At 45.3% G+C, this 23,702-nt stretch overlaps 1 protein-coding gene across 1 annotated transcript in view; it reads right to left on the bottom strand.

Moving 5' to 3' along the window:
* Positions 1-23,477, bottom strand: part of CCC1 (cation-chloride co-transporter 1) — a 74,082-nt gene extending 50,605 nt beyond the window's left edge. The window contains exon 1 of the mRNA XM_086511955.1: positions 23,273-23,477. Within this exon, the coding sequence (XP_086368081.1) occupies positions 23,273-23,358 (86 nt within the window). The 5' untranslated portion in view covers positions 23,359-23,477. The remainder of the gene's footprint in view (positions 1-23,272) is intronic.
* Positions 23,478-23,702: the final 225 nt, after the last annotated feature.

Raw genomic sequence — 23,702 nt, 5'->3', positions numbered from 1 at the left:
TGGCCAAATTCCATACCAAAGAGTACTGGCCCCAAACCGTGGCGTACACTGTGGCTCTTTCTCTACATCTCCCCGCAGTAGAATGCCAGAGTGAGAGCCCACTGTTCATATTTAAAGGCCCTTGGCCATTCAAAAACAGTTTACATGAAAAGCTATAAACTCAAAAGCATCTGGTCCAAAAGTGTTGAGAACCCAAAAAAGCTATGAACGTGAATTACCGAAATCCATACACATGCCATGTCAGCAGCACGATTCGCGAAAATCCGTGTTGGTTGCCACGTCAGCATCTGTCAACGCAAAACGTGGAAATCCGTACTAGTTGCCACATCATCATCTGAATTTGCTTTGTGTGTGTGTGTTGGTCCCGCTTTAATCTTTAGGTCCTCTGGGCCCCATGGACGGAATCCCATAAGTTGGTAGGACTTCTTCTTAGGGTTTAGGCCCCTCAACCGGGATCAACAAGTCGGCTCCGTTCTTCAGTGGCTTGAAACGTCAACAGTTTGTGACAACCCCCCTTCTTGAAAGAAAGTAATCGTCCACAATTACAACATATCTGCAAAACAACTCAAGTTAGCTCAAAAAAAATTCCGAGGGTCATTCCGAGGGACAATCAATTTTCTCATTCCAAATCAAATCTCTTGATTTCCTGGGTCGTTGGCTTCCCAGAAGAATCTCGTCGAATAAGGAGTCTCATCCCAGATTGGAGCTCTTGATTTCTTGGGTTGTTGGCTTCCTGGAAGAATCTCATCCAATAAGGAATATTCAGTGGTTGGCACATCACAATGCAACACAAATGCTCACATAAGCATGTTACAAGACACAACGAATAGCGTCGCTGAGCACTACCCTGCGACAGACGGTCTGCAGTATGAAGCTACTCAACGACTACCTCCACACTCCCCCGCAAATAACCTAAAAAGGGTCGGACCAAGAGCTCAGAGTACTGCTACAACCGAATGCTCCCCAGATCACAGCCTTCGTCGCTTGGAGGTTCAAGCATACAACCAAACGCTTCCCAGACATCCCGTCTGCGTCGTTCAAAGGTTTTCTAGCATACAATGAAACACTCCACAGACATCCCGTCTGCATCGTTCCGAAGTATTTTAGCATACAATGGAAAGCTCCCCAGACATCCCGTCGTCGTTCCAAGGTTCAGACAATACCAAAACAACATTTCTCACTACTCCACTCGGGAGTAAAATCACCAATCACTGAAACCAGCATTAAAACCAGAGTCAAACAGTTCAAATCGGCACCAAGACAGGTTTAAAACAAATACCATCCATTTGTAACAATATTTGCTCAAATAGAGTTCAATAGTATCTAGCTACAAAACAACTAGATAATTCATTCAGGTTTTTGTTCGGACAACCGAACTTTGAGGACAACTGGTTTGTCCTTCTACATCAAGGTAATGGTTCCATTCTGGATGTGGAGAGTCGCATCATTCTTGTCGTGCCAAGGCATGCCCAAGAGAACGTGGCAATTGCCCAACTTCATAATGTGGAAATCGGCTTTTTCATGATAATCTTGGATAGTCACTGGAAGAGCACCAATGAGCGGTACCACTTTTTGAGTTTGCTCCGTGGCTAGCTCGGCTTCAATTTCTCCACCCTCTGCTTCATGATCGAAGTGCATCTGCTTCAAGAATTTTGGATGGATAAAGTTCCTTGTAGCTCTGGGGTCAAAGAAAATAAGGGCTTTCAAGCCGTTGACTTTGCCATATGCACAACACAATTCAATTGTACTTTCAAGGCGTATGCCATTGATATCAGGGACTAGTCCAATAGCGGGTCTAGCTCTCTTAGCTGGAGGTGGCGCTAGGGTTCCGTCAACCGTTGGTGCAAACATCGGCTCCGCTGGTCTATCAGTGCGATGAGGACCACTAGAATGGTTATGCCCTGTTTGAAAACATCCAAAGCATCGAACTCCCTGTAGTAAGGTGTCTCGTTGTTGAGGCGTCAAACGAGGCCTTTGCAGTTGATTTTCACGAGACTCGAGAATTTGTTCGTTGTTGCCGAAAGTTGTGGTTAGTGGCCGGAGGTTCTGCTGTGTTTAACTCTAGCTTTCCCTTCATCAGTTTGTAGCCAACCGCGGCACGGTCCATAAGCTCTTGCATGATGTAGACTTACTTGGAGAGACGATATTCTTGCAATGGTGATGGTAGTCCAATGGTGTTTTGCTCACATTCAGCCTCCAAGGGAACGAATCTATAGAAGGATACCGAAAGGTATACGTCGAGAAACCTTTGGTTAAAGTCGTCCATGGTCTCTGTGGCAAGCATTTTGAAATTGCCACATTCTGCCAAGATCCGGACTTCAAACATAGAAATCATATAACTGCGTGCAAATACTTTCTTGAAAGCTTGCCAGGTCCTTGGAGCATACGTTTGTGTCGCAATTGCCCAACTTCATAATGTGGAAATCTGCTTTTCCATAATAATCTTGGATAGTCACTGGAAGAGCACCAATGAGCGGTACCACTGTCACGTGACACATCCAACCCTATGTGTCCGTGGACAAGCTACACCACGACAAGGGTTCAATCAGTCCAGTCAGTCTAGATTTAGAAGTGTTCTGACACTTTTGTGAGTCTGTTCGCAGACCGTGCATGCCCAGGCACTTAGTGTAGATGCATTTCCTCTGGTTGCACATAGCATGATCATAAGCATTCCCATCAGAATCCATTAGAATCCTTCAGGAGAATTTTCCAGTGCATTTAACCTATTTTCCCTATTTTTGACATTTTTCACTTATTATTTTTAAGTGACTTTTGTTGGAAAGAGGTAGGGCAAATTGAGTAAGTTTGTATATACGCAAACCTAGACTATCACTAATTGGCAGAAGAGGTAGCAGGAGCACCTTGATCCACAGACAACTTCTCAACAAAACCCAAGAGGCCTAGCATTTTTGCTCCACAGAAACCACCTAGCGTTTTTGGACCAGATCAGCCAGCGATTTGCACTTACATTCCGGCGACATCAGAACATCAGATCAGCCTAACATTTTGCATTTGCAAGACAACCGGCGACAGATTTGTTGATTTTCAGCCCTAGCATTTTTGCATCTGCACCATAACCTAGCGTTTTGCAGATTCACTGCGACGGAACATCAAGAAACCTCAGCATTTTCACTTTTCAGCCCTTAAGACACCACAGATCGAGTCCCAAACCTCGCAGACCTCACCTTCCCGCTGCAGTTCCTCGCCGCACTGTCAGTTTCCGCAAGGTTTACAATTTCAGCCCGGAAAACGCAGATTTCAGCATCTATGTTTTGAGCGCATTGTCGTTGCATCGTCGCCATCGACATCGTCACCGACATAGAGTCAGAATTAAGCAGATAAAGATTTGCAGATTTCAGCCCTTAGCATTTTCAGATTCAGCCCGTCTCGTCGTCGACATCGTCGGCAAGTCCAAGCATTGTAGAGATTTGTGCAATCAATAGTAGACCACTCTCGCCGATGAGAGTGGGGCATTCGGAGGAGGGTTTTACAACGCCTCTGGTGTCTTATTCTCTTCTCTCTCCATCTCTCAGTCTCATACACTTCCATTCACAGTGTCCATTCACTTTGTTTGTGTCCATTGCACTCTCACTAAAGGAACGGAAGGCTCTCCCTTCCGTAAGTAAAAGGAACCTTGAGCACAGTTCGGAGCACTCATCTTGAGCAAAGTTCAAACATTCATTCTGTTGCACCTTACATTGGTATCAGAGCTTTGGCAGTGTTCTCTATCACTCAAGGAAAGAACCACAGAATTTTTTTTGCTTGTTGAGGTCACACGAACCCAAGTTCGCCTGGGCATGTCGATTCCTAATCGTGTTTTTGAAGAGTGACCGGAATCCCAGGAAAGAAGGACTTGTCCAGCCTCCCCTTGTGCCTCTTTTCACTCATTGAGAGCGGACCGTGCACTTAGCGGCCGGCCAATCGACGTGAGGTGGGGAAAAGCAACCTCGGTGTGAGCGCAAGGCCGCTAAGGGGTGCGCCCGCGGAAAAGAGCAAAACTCGGGTGAAGAGAAGATTCTTCTCAAACACAGATTGCAAGCCAATGAACCTCAAGAACCCAAGTTCCTCGTTAACTTAAGAACCCAAGACCCGCAAGAACCCAAGTTCCTCGTGAACTTAAGAACCCAAGACCACAAGAACCCACGACTTCAGTGGTTGGTCATCACTCGAAGCGGAATGGATACTTCGCTTTGAGGTGATGAGCATGAGAGAGGCGAAGAAGAATTTCCCCACCAGGAGGTTTTTCCGACCCTCTCTCTTCCCCATCTACGTCAAGGATTGCACTAACTCCTATGGAGGCTTTCGACAAGATGATGATGGACAGGAAGTTAGACCGCGAAGCAAGAAGAGTAGAAAGAAAAGCAGAAATGGAGCGCGGACACCAAGAAAGAATGGCAGCCATAGCGCGTAAAAAGAATGGCAGCCATAGCACGTAAGAGCGAGCAAGCACGCTTGGAAGCCGAAGAAGAGAAAGTAGAATTTGATCGAGAGACCAAAGCAAGAAAAGCAATGAACGACCGACACATGAAAGAAATGTGGCGACTCTTTTCTCAAGTGCAAGCTCAGATGCAAGAGATTCGGGAAAAAGAGACTCTCTGCGTCTCTCACTTCTCCAATGCATGACACACAGGATTTGCATGATGATTTGAATGACAATGATAAGCATGATGATTTGAATGATAATGATGAACATGATGATTTGAACACCAAGCATGGGCATTTCCGTTATGAATTACAACAGTTGATTCATTTAGATCAGAAAGACACTATTCGATCTCATTGTTTGCGTGTGTGTGGTGAACGGTTTGGCACTCCGTCTATTTGTTCATCTACATTGCATGCACAGTCTTTGAGGAAGACAAGATTTTTTCCACTCACTTCACATGGAATAGGTATGTTCATGGTTTTGTGTTGGACATGGGTTCAAGAATTTTCAGCCCTAATGATTCTTGAAGAAGAAAGAAGCATGAGTCTCAACGAAGTTGAAGCATCGAAGGAGCCTCACAAGACTTTGTGTTGCTTTCGGCGCCGCTCAAAGAAGCAAGCGTTGCAGACCTTTATGAAGTTCAAGTACCGCACGACCCACACATCAGAGTGGGCCGGCGAAGAGTCCCTTCCAAGATTCCGGATGCTATTGGCGATCTCCCTCGACGCCATACAGTTCGGTACCAGTAGCTCACCTTGAAAAGGAGGGGATGTCACGTGACACATCCAACCCTGTGTGTCCGTGACTCCGTGGACAAGCTACAGTACGACAAGGGTTCAATCAGTCTAGTCAGTCTAGATTTAGAAGTGTTTTGGCACTTTTGTGAGTCTGTTCGCAAACCGTGCATGCCCAGGCACTTAGTGTAGATGCATATCCTCTGGTTGCACGCAGCATGATCATAAGCATTCCCATCAAAATCCTTTAGGGGAATTTTCCAGTGCATTTAGCCTATTTTTCCTATTTTTGACATTTTTCACTTATTATTTTTAAGTGACTTTAGTTGGAAAGTAGGTAGGGCAAATTGAGTAAGTTTGTATATAAGCAAACCTAGACTAGCACTAATTGGCAAAAGAGGCAGCAAGAGCACCTTGCTCAACACGCAACTTCTCAGCAGAACCCAAGAGGCCTAGTGTTTTTGCTCCACAGCAACCACCTAGTTTTTTTGGACAAGATCAGCCAGCGATTTGCACTTGCAGATTCCGGCGACAACAGAACATCAAATCAGCCTAGCATTTTGCATTTGCAAGACAACCGGCGACAAATTTGTTGATTTTCAGCCCTAGCGTTTTTGCATCTGTACCATAACCCAGCGTTTTGCATTTTCACCGCGACGGAACATCAAGAAACCTCAGCGTTTTCAGTTTTCAGCCCTTAGACACCGCAGATTAAGTCCCGAACCTCGCAGACCTCACCTTTCCGCAGCAGTTCCTCGCCACACGGTTAGTTTCCGCAAGGTTTACAGTTTCAGCCCGGAAAACGCAGATTTCAGCATCTACGTTTTCAGCGCGTCGTCGTTGCATCGTCGCCATCGACATTGTCACCGACATAGAGTCAGAATTCAGTAGATAAAGATTTGCAGATTTCAGCCCTCAGCATTTTCAGATTTCAGCCCGTCTCGTCGTCGTCCTGATCGTCGGCAAGTCCAAGCATTGTGGAGATTTGTGCAATCAATAGTAGACCACTCTCGCCGACGAGATTGGGGCCTTCGGAGGAGGGTTTTACGTCTCTGGTGTCGTATTCTCTTCTCTCTCTATCTCTCAGTCTCATACACTTCCATTCACAGTGTCCATTCACTTTGTTTGTGTCCATTGCACTCTCTCATTAAGAACGGAAAGCTCTCCCTTCCATAAGTAAAAGGAACCTTGAGCACAGTTCGGAGCACTCATCTTGAGCAAAGTTCAAACATTCATTCTGCTGCACCTTACAACCACTTTCTGAGTTTGCCCCGTGGCTAGCTCAGCTTCAATTTCTCCACCCTCGGCATCATAATCAAAGAGCATTTGCTTCAAGAATTCTGGATGGATGAAGTTCTTTGTAGCTCCGGGGTCTAATAAGGGCTTTCAAGCCGTTTACTTTGTCATATGCTCGACACAATTCAATTGTACTTTCAGGGTGTATACCATAGATATCAAGGACTAGTCCAATAGCAGGTCTAGCTCTCTTAGCTAGAGGTGGCCCTACAGATCTTTTTGTCATGGGAGCATAAGGTTGCTCTAAAGACGTCCAGGCCCGCTTAGGACATGTAGTGAATATATGTCCTGTTTGAAAACATTTGAAACATCCTCCTTCTTGTAAAAGGGGTTTCTCGTTGACGTTGTGTCAGACGAGGCCTTTGAGGTTGGGTTTCAGGAGACTGCCGAGAGTTTGTTCGTTGTTTCCGAGAGTTTTGGTTGGTGGCCGGAGTTGGTTCCGTAGTAAACTCCAACTTTCCTTCATCGGTTTGTAGCCAACCGCGGCACGGTCCATAAGTTCTTGCATGGTTGAGACTTGCTTGGATAGACAATATTCCTGCAACGGTTATGGTAGTCCAATGGTGTATCGTTCGCACTGGTCCTCCAAGGAAATGAACTTAAAGGACACCAGAAGGTAGACTTCAAGAAACCTTTCGTTATAGTCGTCCATGGTCTCTGTGGCAAGCATTTTGAAATTGCCCCATTCTGCCAAAATCTGAACTTCAAACATAGAAGTCATATAACTGCGTGCAAATACTTTCTTAAAAGCTTCCGAGGTCCTTAGAGCATGCGTTTGTGTCGCAATTGAACTCCACCACGACATAGCATTATCTTTAAGGAATCCTGCTGCTCGAGAAATCTTGGATTCTTCTGTATAGTTCCCCAAAGCATAGATGTTGTCGAATTGCTGTAGGAACTGCAATGCTTTCTTCCGATCTTTCACCCCAGAAAAAGTGAAAATTTTGACTGTCGTGTCGCCATCCTTGAAATCTTTCAATTGGTTACGCGCATATCTCAGGTACGGATAATAAGGGTATCCAAATGGGCTCTAACCATTGTATCTTGGTGGCGGTGATAGTGGGAGAGGTGGGGGCAACGACGGTGGCAAAGGCGGTTGCACAAGGTCAAGGTCAATTGGCTGCACCATATTCCTGAAGACTCCTCCGATCGGAGTAGACGGTTGGGAAGGTTGCCAATTGGTCGCTTGGAGGATTCAAGCATACAAACAAACGCTCCCCAGACATTCCGTCTGTGTCGTTCGGAGGTTTTCCTACGTACAACAAAACGCTCCACAGACATCCCGTCTGCGTCGTTCCGAGGTTTTTCAAGCATACAACGAAACGCTCCCCATATATCTAGTCTATGTCCTTCCGAGGTTCAGACAATACCAAAACACATTTTCCACTACTCCACCCGAGAGTAAATCACCAAGCATTGAAACTAGTATTAAAACGACAGTCAAACGATTCAAATCGGCACCAAGACAGGTTTAAAAAGGATACCATCCATTTCAAACAGATTCCAAACAAGTTCACCAAACAAAATTCAAGAAACTGCTAAATCAAACTGAAAAAGCATTCTCGACGTCAGCCACGCTCGAAAAGACGATTGGCTTTCCATTCTAAGACTTACACCAAAATTAGGGTTAGATTCCTTTCATCAGACTGTAGCTGACCGCAACATGGTCCATAAGCTCTTGAATAGTCGAAACAGGCCTCGACAGACAATGTTCCTGTGGCAATGATGCCACTGTGATGGTAGCCTTAAGATATAGTAATCACACTAGGCCTCCAAGGTTATCAGCTCAAGAAGAGACACCTATTGCGGGATGTCTAAAAATTTACATTTGTAATTGCTGGGGTTTCCATGGCAAGCATTTCAAGATACCTCACTCTACCAGAAAGCATTATGCCAACATAGATTGGTGGGAAAAAAGAGCGATTTTTTCTTGCCAGATATACACTTTTTGGGGCACGTTGTCTCTTCGAAGGGTGTAAAGATGTACCCGGCCAAACGGTCGAAACTATTAGAGACTAGCCAGATTTGAAGAATGTACATGAAGTGTTGGGCTTATGTTTGTACTACAAGTGGTTCATTCGAAAGTTTGCAGATTGCTTTTCCCCTACACATTTTGACTCAGAAAGGATTGCCCTTTACGTAGGGACCATCAAAAATTGCCCCTTTCAAGACTCTTAAGGAGAAGTTGACAGTTGGTCGAGTGTTGATTCTACCCGATTTGCAGAAACACTTTGAGGCTTACTCTGATACATGTGAACACAATCTAAGGGCGCTCTTATTGCACAAGGGCCATGTGATAGCTTACGAGAGTAGAATGTTCTTGTAAGGTGCAGCGGAAGTGAATGTTGATATTGCTCAAGATGAATGCTCCGAAATGTGTTGAAGGGTTCCTTTTACTTACGGAAGGGAGAGCCTTCCGTTCCTTTAGAGAGAGACTGCAATGATCACAAACAAAGTGAATGCCACTGTGAGTGAAAGTGCTAAGACAGAGAGAAAGAGAGAGAGAGAGAGAAGAATACGACACCAGACGGTTCTCAAACCCTCCTCCAAGGACCCCCCTCGCTATGGCGAGAGAGGTCTATGCTATAGATTGCACAATCTGGTACAATGGTCTAGATGCAATGGACTTGCCCACGATGTCGACGACAAAGATGACGACGACAAGGACGGGCTGTGAAAACTAAAAACACTAGGGCTGAAATGTTGAAATCTAAAACGTTGACTTTCTGTTGAACACTGACACTGTGTCAACGAGGATGGCGAGGACGGCGACTCGACGACGATGCGCTGAAAATGCAGATGCTGAAATCTGAAAACAGCGGGCTGAAACTGTAAACGCTGGCTGATCTGATCGTACGGCAAGGATCTGTTGCGGGTAGGTGAGATCTGGGAAGCTAGGGGCTGAATCTGCAAAGGCTAAGGGCTGAAAACTGAAAACGCTACCTGACTTGGCTAGATCTAACGACGGAAACTGCAAAACACTAGGTCTGGTCTGCAACAAAAAACGCTAGGGCTAATCTAAAACAAAAAACGCTAGGGTTGATCTTGTGGCTGAAAACGCTAGGGCTCTCTGTCGGTCTTGCAAAGAAGATGCACTGAAAGTTGCTAGAACTTCATCTGCTACCACTTATGCCTGTAGTGAGCGCCCCCTCTTCCCCTTATACAGCCATCTCATGCTGGGTCGAGCAAGCTCCGCTACAGCCCCATGACCCTGGAAAATGATGATCTCTGCGAACTGTGAACTCTCTACCATACAAAAAATGCTTCCAATGCTTGAGAGAGTGAATAACAGACAGAAGTTCTTTGTCATAAACTCAATAATTCTTTTCGGCACTATTTAACTTGAAATGCAACTGGATGGCCATGCTGCTGACGCACAGCACCTATGGCGACATTGCTCGCATCCATCCATACCTCAAAGAGGTCCCAAGAGGCAAGGATGAGACACGATGCTTCTGTCACCGCAACCTTGAGAGCTGCGAAAGCCTCAATGGCTGCCTCAGGCAAAACCACACGTTGTCGGGCGAGTTTTCACCCCTTTTAAAACATCTATCATGGGTGCGGCAATGCGTACTTTCTGCAGAAGGCGTCAAGCTAGACCTCGCGAAGGTGGAAAGATACGTAATTGAGATTTGCCCAAAACTACATACAATGTGTGTTCTTTTCTTGGTTTATGTCAAGCATATAGTTCGCACATAGAGAATTTTGCACACATTGCCGCACCCATGACTGATGTTTCGAAAGGGATAAAGACTCGCCGACAGTGCGTGGATTTACCCGGAGCAGCCATTGAGGCTTTCGCAGCTCTCAAGGTTGCAATGACAGAAGCGTCGTGTCTTATACTTGCCTCTTGGGATGACCCCTTTGAGGTATGGACGGATGCGAGCAATTTCACCATCGGCGCTATGCTTCAGCAGCATGGTCGTCTAGTTGCTTTCCTTAGTCAAAAGCTCAATAATGCAAAAAAGAACTATTCAGTTTATGATAAAGAACTGTTGTCTGTCATTCGCTCTCTTAAGCATTGGAAGCATTTTTTGTATGGTAGAGAGTTCACAGTTGGCACAGATCACTAAGCCCTCAAGTGGCTCTAGTCTATGCCTAGTGCACATTGGAGTGATCGCCAAGCACGGTGGTCACAATTTTTTGAGCAATTTGCAGGTTTGATTGAGTATGTGCTTGGAAAAGCTAAGATGCGTTAAGTCGCAAAGGACAAATCCTGGCTCTTGAGTCAAGATCCACAGTTTCTCTTCAAGGCGTGCCTTTTGACAGCATGAAGAACCAGTACGCAGATTCTGAGTTTGGTAAGCAATGGTTGCAGGCTCTTGCTTCCCAAGGGCCTAGCAACTATCTCATTCATGATGGTTTGTTATATTTTTGTCACCGTCTATGTGTGTTTCCCTCTCTCAAGACAGCCATATTACACAATGCACATGACTCACGGGTGGACATAAGGGAATGAGCACCACTCTCGAAAAAATAGAAAGATTCTTTAATTGGCCTAAAATGCAAAAGGATGCGTTTCGTTATGTCACACAGTGCACTATTTGTCAAAAGGCAAAAGCTCCTCGAGGTAAGCAGCAAGGTCTCTTGCTTCCGTTGCCTATTCCCTGTGGACCTTTTCAAGCTATTTCCATGGATTTTGTGACTAACTTCCACCTAGTTTGCATTTAAGGAACACTCAATGTTTGACAATTGTCGATCGTTTCAGCAAGTTTTGCATGTTGATTCCTTGTAAGGCCCAGTCACAACACAAGATGTAGCACAGTTGTTCATAAAGCACTGGTACCCCCTCTGTGGTTTGCCAAAATCGATTTTTCCGATAGGGATGTTAAGTTCACGTCCAATTTTTGGCGCGCACTCTTTGAAAATTTTGGCACAAGATATAGCACGGTTGTTCATAAAGCATTGGTACCCCCTATGTGGTTTGCCAAAATCGATTGTTTCAGAAAGGGATGTTAAGTTCACGTCCAATTTTTGGCGCGCACTCTTTGAAAATTTTGGCACTAAGTTGAATTTTTCATCAACTTTTAATCCACAGTCAAATGGTCAGACAAAGATGTCACGTGCACATCTAACCCTATGTGCATGTGGACAAGCTACTTCAAGTCCAAGGTTTATGTCATCTTAGGAAGTGTTCTGGCACCTTGAGCCTGTGCGCAATGTCCAGGCACTTAGAGTAGTTGCATATCCTCTGATTGCACACAACATTATCATCAACATTACAGTCAGTAGAAATTATGAGCATTTTACAGGGCATAGAACCCATTTTCCCTATTTTAGCCATTTTTCACTTATTTTAATAAGTGACTTTGTTGGGAAACTAGGTAGGCCAAATTTGCTAAGTTAATACAAAAGAAACCTAGCAGTCACTCATTAGAGCAGAAGAAACCAAGAAAGCACAGGTAAAATCTGCAACAGGCCCTCTAGTGTTTTCTCCTCAACAAGAACCCCTTCAAGACCGGCGTTTTCTACAAGCGTTTCAGCACTTAGCAGCCAGCATTTGCAGAATTAGCCTATCAGCAGATAAGATCAGCAGCAGCAGTGTTTTCATAACAACAAATCAGCGTTTTACACAGCTTTAAACCAGAGTTTTCCAGCATGATGAACCGGCGTTTTCAGCAGGCTTCAACATCGTTTTTCTAGCAAAAGACTCCATCGTTTCCAACCCAGAAAGAGCATCATTTGCAGCCCTGAAGTTAGCGTTTTCAGCCAACCGTCATCCTCTTCGTCGCCATCATCGCGGACTTAGATCCTCATTACATCATAGCATCAAGTACTTCCATCAGCACCTTGTATCAGATTTGTGCAATCAATAGCATAGACTTCTCTCGCCATCGAGAGAGGGACCCTTGGAGGAGGGTTTGACAACTTTTCTAGTGTCGTATTCTTCTCTCCCTATCTCTCAGTCTCAGTACCCTCATTCACAACGATATCCACTTTGTTTGTGATCATTTGCACTCTCTCACTAAAGAAACGGAAGCTCTGCTGAATAAAGATTGGTTTCTGAAAAGCGGAATATTTTTAAGCGTTTTCCGGGAAGAGCAGATGCTCTCCCGCGAAGACTCTGTGTTTGCATTGCATATGTGCCTGAGAACTGCATCCGGGGACACCTGCAATGTGATTGCATAGCATCAATTTTCAGCTCACTCAATTTTATGGAATTTTGTCCAGGTTCACATTTTTTTAATAAAAGTGATCGGGCGCCCACTCAATAAGTAGGCAGCCCACTTAAAATAAAAGCAAGGTTCTATAAAAAGACCAGCGCTAGACTACTCGGCGCCATACTCGGCTGAAAATAATTCTCTCTCTCTCTCTCTCTCTCTCTCTCTCTCTCTCTCTCTCTCTCTCTCTCTCTCTCTCTCTCTCTCTCTCTCTCTCTCTCTCTCTCTCTCTCTCGGAGATCCGAGCCCGGGAGCGCCGTGCCACTGAGGAGCGAGTAGCTTAGATGAGGGCCGACCCGACAGCTTTCATCCGGGTAGCCTTGGCACCAGCCCCGCCCATGTACCACATCTTACATCCCCCCATTAGTACAGGATGGAGCTAGATAGCTTGATGCATTCTCATGATTGTACTACCTTGAGCATATAGACATGCATATACCCCTAGAGATAGAGCTCCATCCCTCCTCAGATACTCCACTACCTACATTCAGTTCAGTTTTGTATCAGTTTTGTTTCATTTGTCTTTCCGATAGACGGATGACATACACACCATGTACATTTGATTTGTCTCATAGGCCGATTTCGGCCTGACATAGACGTTAAAAATCTTTCTTTCTTTCTTTCTTTCTTTTCTCTCTCTCTCGCGCGCGCGCGCCCGCCCACAAAACCCAATGCCAGCCTCCCTTCTCCTCTAGCGCTACCTTGTCTGCTATCCTTGCCGGCACCGCACCGGCTATTCTTGCCAGGTGCCGATGTCTATAAATTCAGCCAGCTATCACGTGACACATCCAACCCTATCCGTCCGTGGACAAGCTACAACACGACAAGGGTTCAATCGGTCCAGTCAGTCCAAATTTAGGAGTGTTCTGGCACTTTGTGAGTCTGTTCGCAGACCGTGCATGCCCAGGCACTTAGAGTAGATGCATATCCTCCGGTTGCACACACCATGATCATAAGCATTTCCCATTTCCATCAGAATCCTTCAGGGGAATTTTCCTGTGCATTTAACCTATTTTCCTTATTTTTGACATTTTTCACTTATTATTTTAAGTGACTTTTGTTGGGAACTGAGTAGGGCAATTTGGGTAAGATAATATATAAGCAAACCAAGCCTAGCACTATTTGGCAGAAGAGCAAGGAGAACACGGGCCAAAGGCAGCAGGTTCCCCTTCTCTCTCTCTCAAGTAAGACTTCCCCCCTTGGTGGCGATTTCCTCCAAGCAAGACCTCCATTTCCCTGGCGTTTTTCAGCAAAGCCTCATCGCCATAAGCACCATCACCCTGGAGTTTTCAGCAGAGCTTTATCGCCACAGATCCCAGAACCCTAGCATTTTTCAACATCAGCATCATAGCCCTTTTTCCCTAGCGTTTTCAGCAGCGCTTTAGTCCCAGCAATTCAGCGATAAGACCTCAGAAATTCAGCGGTTGAAGCACCAGAAAACGCAGCCAAAACACCGTTTTTCCCCAGCTTGATCAACGTTTTTCGACAGCCTAAAACCAGCGTTTTGCTTCATCAGATTTCAGCCTTCTAGAGTTTTTGGAAAGCAGAGAAAGTGCATCAGTTTTCAGCCATAGAGTCGGTCTCGTCATCCCCGTCGTCAACATCGACATAGCCTAGACTTGCATCAGTTCTCCTTCATCCACTTTATAACAGTTTGTGCAATCAATAGTAGACCACTCTCACCACGAGAGTGGGGCCTTCCGAGGAGGGTTTTACGTCTCTGGTGTCGTATTCTCTTCTCTCTCTATCTCTCAGTCATACACTTTCAAGCACAGTGTCCATTCACTTTGTTTGTGTCCATTGCACTCTCTCATTAAGAACGGAAGGCTCTCCCTTCCATAAGAATAAAAAGGAACCTTGAGCACAGTTCGGAGCACTCATCTTGAGCAAAGTTCAACATTCATTCCGCTGCACATTACATTGGTATCAGAGCTTTGGCAGTGTTCTGTATCACTCGAGGAAAGAACCACATAATTTTTTGTGCTTGTTGCGGTCGCACGAACCCAAGTTCGCTTGGGCGTGTCGATTCCTAATCGTGTTTTTGAAGAGTGACAGGAATCCCAAGAAAGAAGGGCTTGTCTAGCCTCCCCTTGTGCCTCTTTTCACTCATTGAGAGCGGACCGTGCACTTAGCGGCCGGCCAATCAACGTGAGGTGGAAAAAAGCAACCTTGGTGTGAGCGCAAGGCCACCAAGGGGTGCGCCCGCGGAAAAGAGTAGAACTCAGGTGAAGAGAAGATCCTTCTCTTGCACAGATTGCAAGCAAAAGAAGAACCTCAAGACCCTCAAGAACTCAAGACCCTCAAGAACCCAAGACCCACAAGAACCCAAGTTCCTCATGAACTTAAGAACCCACAACTTCAGTGCATAGTCATCACCCGAAGCGGAATGGATACCGTGCATGAGAGTGATGGGCAAGAAAGTAGTGAAGAAGAATATCAGCAACAGGGAGGTTTTCCTGACCCTCCCCCTTCGCCATCTACGCCAGGAATTGCACCAAACACCATGGAGGCTTTGGTTAAGTCGATGATGGACATGATGGCAAAGCAAGAGGTGACTCGCGTTGCCGCGGAGCGTGCCCGCCAAGACAAACAGGATCGCGATCGCTTGGAGGACGAGGAACGGAAAGAAAAAAAAGCAGCAAGAAAGGCCGACTTGGAGCAAGCTCGCTTGGCGGCCGAAGAAAGAAAGACTACTATTGAGCGTGAGCTTGTGCAAGCGCACTTGGTGGCCGACGCAAAAAGGGAAGCGGCCAAAGAAAGAAAGGCTACTTTGGAGTTAGAGCGTGAGGCCCAGAGAGAACAACGCATGAACGACTTGGTACTACATGTCCTCACCTCGAAACCCGAACCGGCCAAAGATGTTGGTGGTTCATCAAGTGGCGCAAGCCAAGATTCGAACTCCAACAACCCCGTCACCGAGAAGTTGACGTTCAGTAAATATGATGGTAAGATGGACGCTAGTGTTACTCATTCTTGGTTGCATCAATTTAATGCTTATTTTGCGACAACTAAGAAGACAGGAAAAAGCAAGGTTTTGACGGCAGCTATGTACCTTGTCGGTGATGCCATAAATTGATACCACGCATGGCAAGAGGCATAGCTAGCCGCGCACCTAGAGGAAGCCGACGGAGACCCGCCCCTTTCCTTCAATTGGGCCGACTTCCAATACAAGCTCAAGGCGCCGTTTATGCCTCCTCAGTACCTAGCACGATTGAAAGAAGAATGACGCAATCTCAAGCAACATGGTATGCCAGTCATGTCTTTTTCTAACCTGTTTTGCAGCTCGGCACTCAATTACGCAAATCGGATTATGAGCGCAAAAAGGCTTTCCTTTTTGGGTTAAACAATATATCAAGTTTGATGTAGAATTCTTTGACCCTGCGAATCTCAACAAGGCGGTAGCGATTGCTCTCACCCAAGAGATGAAGCACAACAAGGGAAAGCCTAAGGAGAACAAGACTTCCACAAGTACCTCTCAAACTTCTCAGAACCCTCAGAACGGAAAGAATGGTAAGAACGGTAACTCTTCTAACCAATCTTCCAATAGTCTCTCAGAAAAGAACTCTCACAGTGAACCTAAGGGTAAAGCTAACACAATTGCTAAACCTAAGCTCACTCTAGATGAAAAGGTAGCACAAGGAATTTTAGGAGGATACATCATGTCGGAAGAGCAAAGCACTTATTCTAAAAAAGGTCGTTGTTTTCACTGTCACATTAAGGGTCGCATAAAAAGAACATGTCCTAAGCTTGAATCGAATGAATCTAAAGAATCTACAGAACCCACTTCCTCTGTCAATGCAATAAATGACACCACGAGTGTGCCCCAAGTTCCTCATGACCCTCCCATTGATGAGTCTCTCATTAAATGTTATGGTCATATGACGGGGCAACGTTTTGTTATATTGTTTGACCCAGGCAGTATGCATGATGTGATTAGTCCCTCTTGTTGAGAGAGCCCGCCTAGAGGTTAGTCATAAATCTCCTCTTGAGGTCTCTCGCTTCGCTCCCGGTATGGACTCTCTCATCACGAAAGAGTACCTTGATGTGTTGTTTACAATTCAACAAGCTGCTTTCCGCATAAAATTTGTAGTCTCTCCTCTCTCAGGATGTGATATGATTTTGGGCATTCGATGGTTTCGTGAGCATAACCCTCTCACTGATTGGGCGGAAAATACGTTCACTTTCAATGCCAAAAGTGACTCCACTTGTCATTCGTGGCGAGCACGTTGTTCATTCTCCATCTCTCATTTCTAATGTGCAGGCGAAGATTGAACGGATTCAAGAGAAGGAGACTCTCTCGATCTCGTCTTCTCCAAAGCATGATACACAGGATTTGCATTATTATGATAAGCATGATGAATTGAATGATAATGATGAACATGATGATTTGCATGATCACGATGTGATTTCTCACAAGCATGATGATTTACATGAAGATGATATGATTGTTCACAAGGATGATGTGTTAGTTGATACTTTCTCTAGTGAAGCTAACCTCGTTGCAGATTCGATCAATCACGAAGAACCGATATTGGCTCTCAAGCCTAGGTCCAAAGAACCCTCACAAGAAGTACTATGTGTTCGCATGATAAGTCAACACGCATTGTTCGAGTGTTTCATTCGCGATCGTTTCCTATATTTTAGTCAGCGTCTTTCTGTGATCCCTTTCCCTAGGCATGACATATTGTACGTTGAGCACGTTTCACTCATGAATGAGCACGAATGTATGCGGATTTTTCATGAAAAGCTGAAAAGTATGCATTCAAGGAAAAGTCTCATTCCATGTCTCTTCCTTGGCATGGCATAGCTGTAGAAAGAGCACATGAAAGTATGAGCACCAAGCATGAACATTTCCGTTGTGAATTGCCACAGTTGATTGCTTTAGATCAGAAGAGAAAGATTCGCTCTCATGGTTTGCGTGTGTGGTGAACGGTTTGGCACTCCAACTATTTGTTCATCTACATTGTATGCACAGTCTTTTAGGAAGACGAGATTTTTCCCAATCACTTTACATGGAATAGGTATCTTCATGTTTTTGTGTTGGAAGTGGTTTCAGGTATTTTCAGTCCTAGACATTCTTGAAGAAGAAAGAAGCATGACTCTAGACGAAGTTTAAGCATCGAAGGAGCCAGAAGACTTTGTCGCTTTCGGCGGGGCTCAAAGAAGCAAGCATTGCAAACCTTTATGAAGTTCAAGTACCGCACAACCCACACATCAGAGTGGGCCGGCGAAGAGTCCCTTCCAAGATTCCGGATGCTATTGGCGATCTCCCTCGACGCCATACAGTTCGGTACCAGTACCTCACTTTGAAAAGGAGGGGATGTCACGTGACACATCCAACCCTATGTCTCCGTGGACAAGCTACAGCACGACAAGGGTTCAGTCAGTCCAATCAGTCCAGATTTAGGAGTGTTCTGGCACTTTTGTGAGTCTGTTCGCAGACCGTGCATGCCCAGGCACTTAGAGTAGCATATCCTCCGGTTGCACACACCATGATCATAAGCATTTCCATCAGAATCCTTCAGGGGAATTTTCCAGTGCATTTAACCTATTTTTCCTATTTTTGACATTTTTCACTTATTATTTTAAGTGACTTTTGTTGGGAGCTGAGTAGGGCAATTTGAGTAAGATAATATATAAGCAAACCAAGGCTAGCACTATTTGGCAGAAGAGCAAGGAGAACACAGGCCAAAGGCAACAGGTTCCTCTTCTCTCTCTCAAGCAAGACTTCCCCCCTTGGTGGCGATTTCCTCCAAGCAAGACCTCCATCTCCCTGGCATTTTTTAGCAAAGCCTCATCGCCATAAGCACCATCACCCTGGCGTTTTCAGCAGAGCTTCATCGCCACAAATCCCAGAACCCTAGCGTTTTTCAACATCAGCATCATAGCCCTTTTTCCCTAGCGTTTTCAGCAGCGCTATAGTCCCAGCAATTCAGCACGATAAGACCTCAGAAATTCAGCGATAAGACGAGACCGACCTAAGGGCTGAAATATGCAATCTTTTATCTACTTAATTCTCACTCTATGTCGATGACAATGATGCGACGACGAAGCGCTGAAAAAGCAGATGCTGAAATCTGTGTTTTCCGGGCTGAAACTATAAAACCTTGCAGAATCTAACCGTGCGGCGAGGATCTTGCTGCGGGAAGGTGAGATCTGCGAGGTTCGGGGGTTGATCTGCGGGTACTGAATGCTGAAAACTGAAAACGTTGATGCTTGTGGGGGTTCCGTCGCGAAGATCTACAAAAAGGCTGAAGTGCCTTGCAGATCCAAAAACGCTAGGGCTGAAAATGATCTTCTACGGTGGAAATCTGCTAACTGCTATAGATACTGCTAACGCTGGGGATTCTGCTTCTTGCTATCGCCAAGATTATGCAAGATCCAAAAACGTTGGCTGATTTGGTCCAAAAACGCTAGGCTTATGCTGTGGAGCAAAAACGCTAGGCCTCTTGGGGGTTCTGCTAAGAAGTTGTCGGATGAGCTTGTGCTCCTGCTGCCTCTTCTGCCAATTAGTGCTAGTCTAGGTTTGCTAATACAAGGGAAGGCTGGACAAGCCCTTCTTTCTTGGGATTCCTGTTACTCTTCAAAAACACGATTAGGAATCGACACGCCCAAGCGAACTCGGGTTCGTGCGATCGCAACAAGCAAAAAAAATTCTTGTGATTCTTGTGGTTCTTTCCTTGAGTGATACAGAACACTGCCAAAGCTCTGATACCAATGTTAGGTGCAGCGGAATGAATGTTTGCGCTTTGCTCAAGATGAGTGCTCCGAACTGTGCTCAAGGTTCCTTTTCTGTGCTCAAGGTTCCTTTTGTTCTTATGGAAGGGAGAGCCTTCCATTCTTAATGAGAGAATGCTATGATCACAACGAAGTGAATGGACACTGTGCGTGAAAGTGTATGAGACTGAGAGATAGAGAGAGAAGAGAGATACGACACCAGAGACGTTGTAAAACCCTCCTCCGAAGGCCCCACTCGTCGGCGAGAGTGGTCTACTTATGATTGCACAATCTGGTACACGGTATGCATGAGACTAATGCAAGTCTAGGCTATGTCGGTGATGACGACGGGGATGACGAGACCGACCTAAGGGCTGAGATCTGCAATCTTTTATCTGCTTAATTCTGACTCTATGTCAGTGACGACGATGCGACGACGACGCGCTGAAAAAGCAGATGCTGAAATCTGCGTTTTCCGGGCTGAAACTATAAAATCTTGCGGAATCTGACCGTGCGGCGAGGATCTGCTGCGGGAAGGTTAGATCTGCGAGGTTCGGGGGTTGATCTGCGGGTACTGAATGCTGAAAACTGAAAACACTGATGCTTGTGGGGTTTCGGTCGCGAAGATTTGCAAAAACGCTGAAGTGCCTTGCAGATGCAAAAACGCTAGGGCTGAAAATGATCTTCTGCGGTGGAAATCTGCTAACTGCTGTAGATATTGCTAACGCTAAGGCTTCTGCTTCTAGCTATCGCCACGAATCTGCAAGATCCAAAAACGCTGGCTGATTTGGTCCAAAAACGCTAGGCTTATGCTGTGGAGCAAAAACGCTAGGCCCCTTCGGGGTTCTGCTGAGAAGTTGCCTGATGAGCTTGTGCTCTTGCTGCCTCTTCTACCAATTAGTGCTAGTCTAGGTTTGCTTATATACAAACTTACTCAATTTGCCCTAACTACTTTCCAACAAAAGTCACTTAAAAATAATAAGTGAAAAATGTCAAAAATAGGGAAAATAGGCTAAATGCACTGGAAATTTCCCTTGAAGGATTCTGATGGATTCTGATGGGAATGCTTATGATCATGCTGTGTGCAACCAGAGGATATGCATCTACACTAAGTGACTGGGCATGCACGGTCTACGAATAGACTCACAAAAGTGCCAGATTACTTCTAAATCTAGACTAACTAGACTGACTGGACTGATTGAACCCTTGTCGTGTTGTAGCTTGTCCACGGACACATAGGGTTGGATGTGTCACATGACACCAACGAGAGTGGGGCCTTCGGAGGAGGGTTTTACGTCTCTGGTGTCGTATTCTCTTCTCTCTATCTCTTAGTCTCATACACTTTCACACACAGTGTCCATTCACTTTGTTTGTGTCCTTTGCACTCTCTCATTAAGAACGGAAGGCTCTCTCTTCCATAAGAATAAAAAGGAACCTTGAGCACAGTTCGGAGCACTCATCTTGAGCAAAGTTCAACATTCATTCCGCTGCACATTACACCAGCCCTCTCTCACACACACAAAAATCCCAACGCTAGCTGCAAGGAGAATTACCGGCAGGAATCTACAAGTGATCAAGTGAAATCAGTACGCGAGGTTCACTTTCTCGCACTCGGAGCGACAGGTACCGATTGAGAATTCGCGATACAAGTTGTTGTTTCATGTTTGTGCTTTTGCAGGGACTCCAACACACAGAGGGAACACCAAGGCCTCGGCCTCAGGGTTTCCGGGAACAAAACGGAATTGGGAATGATCTATGAAGCTTCACCCTCTGGGAACAAAGAGAAACCGAATTGAGAGCTTGTCTCTTGGGAATTCCCCGCAAGGGATGGAACTAACCTTCGAGTCGAAAGATCTAGAACGGAGGGGTCACTCAGGTTCTTGCGCTTGTAAAAAGATTCTCCCTAATAAAGATTCTCTTTAAGGGGGCGGGCTAGCTTATCTTCTCGTCCCAAATAGTGTGTCAATCTTCTCCCTCATCTCTTTTGAGTTGAAAGATTACATATTTTCAGCTGCTTGATTATTCGTGTGCGCTCCCGTTTGTGACAGGTATTGATGCTACTGATGTTGGGTACTGGTGTTAAAGCTATTGATGTTGGGTACTTAGGTAATGAGAGATTCTATGTCGACGACGTTGATGTCGACAACACTGATGACGACGAGGATGTCGACGACGAGGTATTGATGGGTCTATGTTGACGACGATGACGCAACAACGACGAGGTTCTGATGGGTTCTGTGGATCCTTATGCCGAGCCAAGTCACAAGGGGTACTAGGTGTTGGGTTGTGTGTCAACGACGATGACAACAACAACCGCTGAATGTCGGACTTTGCTAGCGATGTCGATGGCAAGGGATCTGCAACCACGACGAGGCTAGGCTAAAATCTGTTGGCGCTTCAAGATGAAAACGTTGGCTGCCTTGGGCTGAAAACGCTGATCAGGCTGGCTTAAAAACGCTGGCCTTCTGACTGAAAATGCTGATGAGAAGAAGGCTGGAAATGCTAGATGCATTAACTTGCAAACACTGAGTTGCTTTTGCTTCTTCTGTTCTTACTGGTGCCTAAGGGCTGCTTTTATAGGTGGAAAAAGGTGGGTCGAGCAGGGCAAAAGGAGACCCCACGACCAGCTGAAAATCAATTAATTGATAAATGCCAGGTTAGATGTGGTTCACACGCGGCAAAACACCTACATGCTGAAAATGCTATACTGTGCAAGAGAGGGTATGGAACTATGACCGGCCTGGGCATGCACGTCTTGCTAGAGGCTCACAAAGGTGCCACGCTAGTCCTAAGCTAATGACTCATGCTAGACTGTAGCAGAAGCATGTCCACATAGCACGAGTGAAGTGCGCACGTGGAAGTAACCTTTTAAGAGAAACGACCAAAAACGTGTCCACATAGTTAGTGACTTTCTCATGCTCCCTAGCCTCAAAAGGTTGGGTACAACCACAAAGAAGCCCTAACTTCCTACATCTAGATAGATAACCCACCAAGGCTCTAACAACCTAGGCTCTAAAGTAAAAGTTGCAATGTTTGACATGGCCCGAGAGCCAATGCGTAGGTGACACACATTCTTCCTTTTATTGAAACCCGCAATTGCTTAGTAAGACAAATGCTCCAAGCCATACCCACCATCGGATAATAATAAATAATTAGCAATAAATCACCTCTTGATCTTTTGATGCGGTGACACAAACTCGTCATTTTAGCTAGGCCCCCATGATGCCGTTATCCAGACCTTATGAATTTGTTTCATTATGCACAAGCATAACCTACATCGACTACCTCAAACTTAAAACACAAAAGCAATATGCTCTAACCAATCACCTAACTAGAGAAATAAAGTCTTAAAAGTTAAAACATCTCGACTTTTGACCAGCTTATCCAAATAAAGTGTAAAATAAAAAAAAGTGCACTTGGAAGTATACATTCTCTAATTCTCATATTGAGGAGATCTGTTGGGTTCAGACAAGAAGGCACAATCACTCTTCTAACCCCCCTCAAAAGAGCTCTCTTTCACTCAGAGTAAGTCCGGCAAAACAAGGTGTTGTACTCGTGAAGCTTGAAGATTTCAGCCAATCATCCATTATGGTAGTTGTGTGCTATCAGATTAATTATCTTTTGTTTCCGTTCCTTGGAACACAGCACTGAAAAAAACCGATCACACTCCTCTCTTCTGCTGCATTTTCTGAACAGGGCCATGGTATAAATCGAAACTTAATGCTCAATGACTTAAGATTCATGTTCATTCACTAGCAACGACCAAATTAGATGATTGCAAGTATAATGAGCGGTTAGGAAAGCATTCACTGAAAGGGTGACCCATAGAACGGCAGCGCACTTCTATGCAACGTGTGAAAAATGCCGCAGCTTGAGAACTCTCTCTCTCTCTCTCTCTCTCTCTCTCTCTCTCTCTCTCTCTCAAAGTGAGGAAATACCGTGGGGGCCCGGAATCCGACATGAGAAGCGACGTCTGAGGAGGACGAGGTGAGGCATCAGCGAAAGAAGGTTCTGCATTCTCCATGGCAGCCACCCAACATGCAGATGAAATGGAAGAGATCGGTTAACAGATCTATACACGGTACTCCCAGATCCACCTCCTGATAAGCTAACGACTGACGAGTTTGAGTTTTAAATCGAAACCAATTCAATTGAGTTTAAATTTTCGCATCACTATATTATATTGTCATTATTCACCACCTTGTGGCACTTTGACTGCTCTCTCTCTCTCTCTCTCTCTCTCTCTCTCTCTCTCTCTCTCGTACCCTACGTGGCCAAAATCTAAGGTATTTTTGAAAATTTACAACTAAAATGCCCAAAATTTTTTACCTTGAAAATCAAGGTCCAATGGATTTAATCGATGGCCGC

Source organism: Adiantum capillus-veneris, chromosome 5 (genome assembly GCF_014529385.1).
Source record: "Adiantum capillus-veneris isolate H3 chromosome 5, ASM1452938v2, whole genome shotgun sequence".
Classification (NCBI taxonomy): Eukaryota; Viridiplantae; Streptophyta; class Polypodiopsida; order Polypodiales; family Pteridaceae; genus Adiantum; species Adiantum capillus-veneris.
This window is presented reverse-complemented; position numbering and strand designations above follow the sequence as displayed.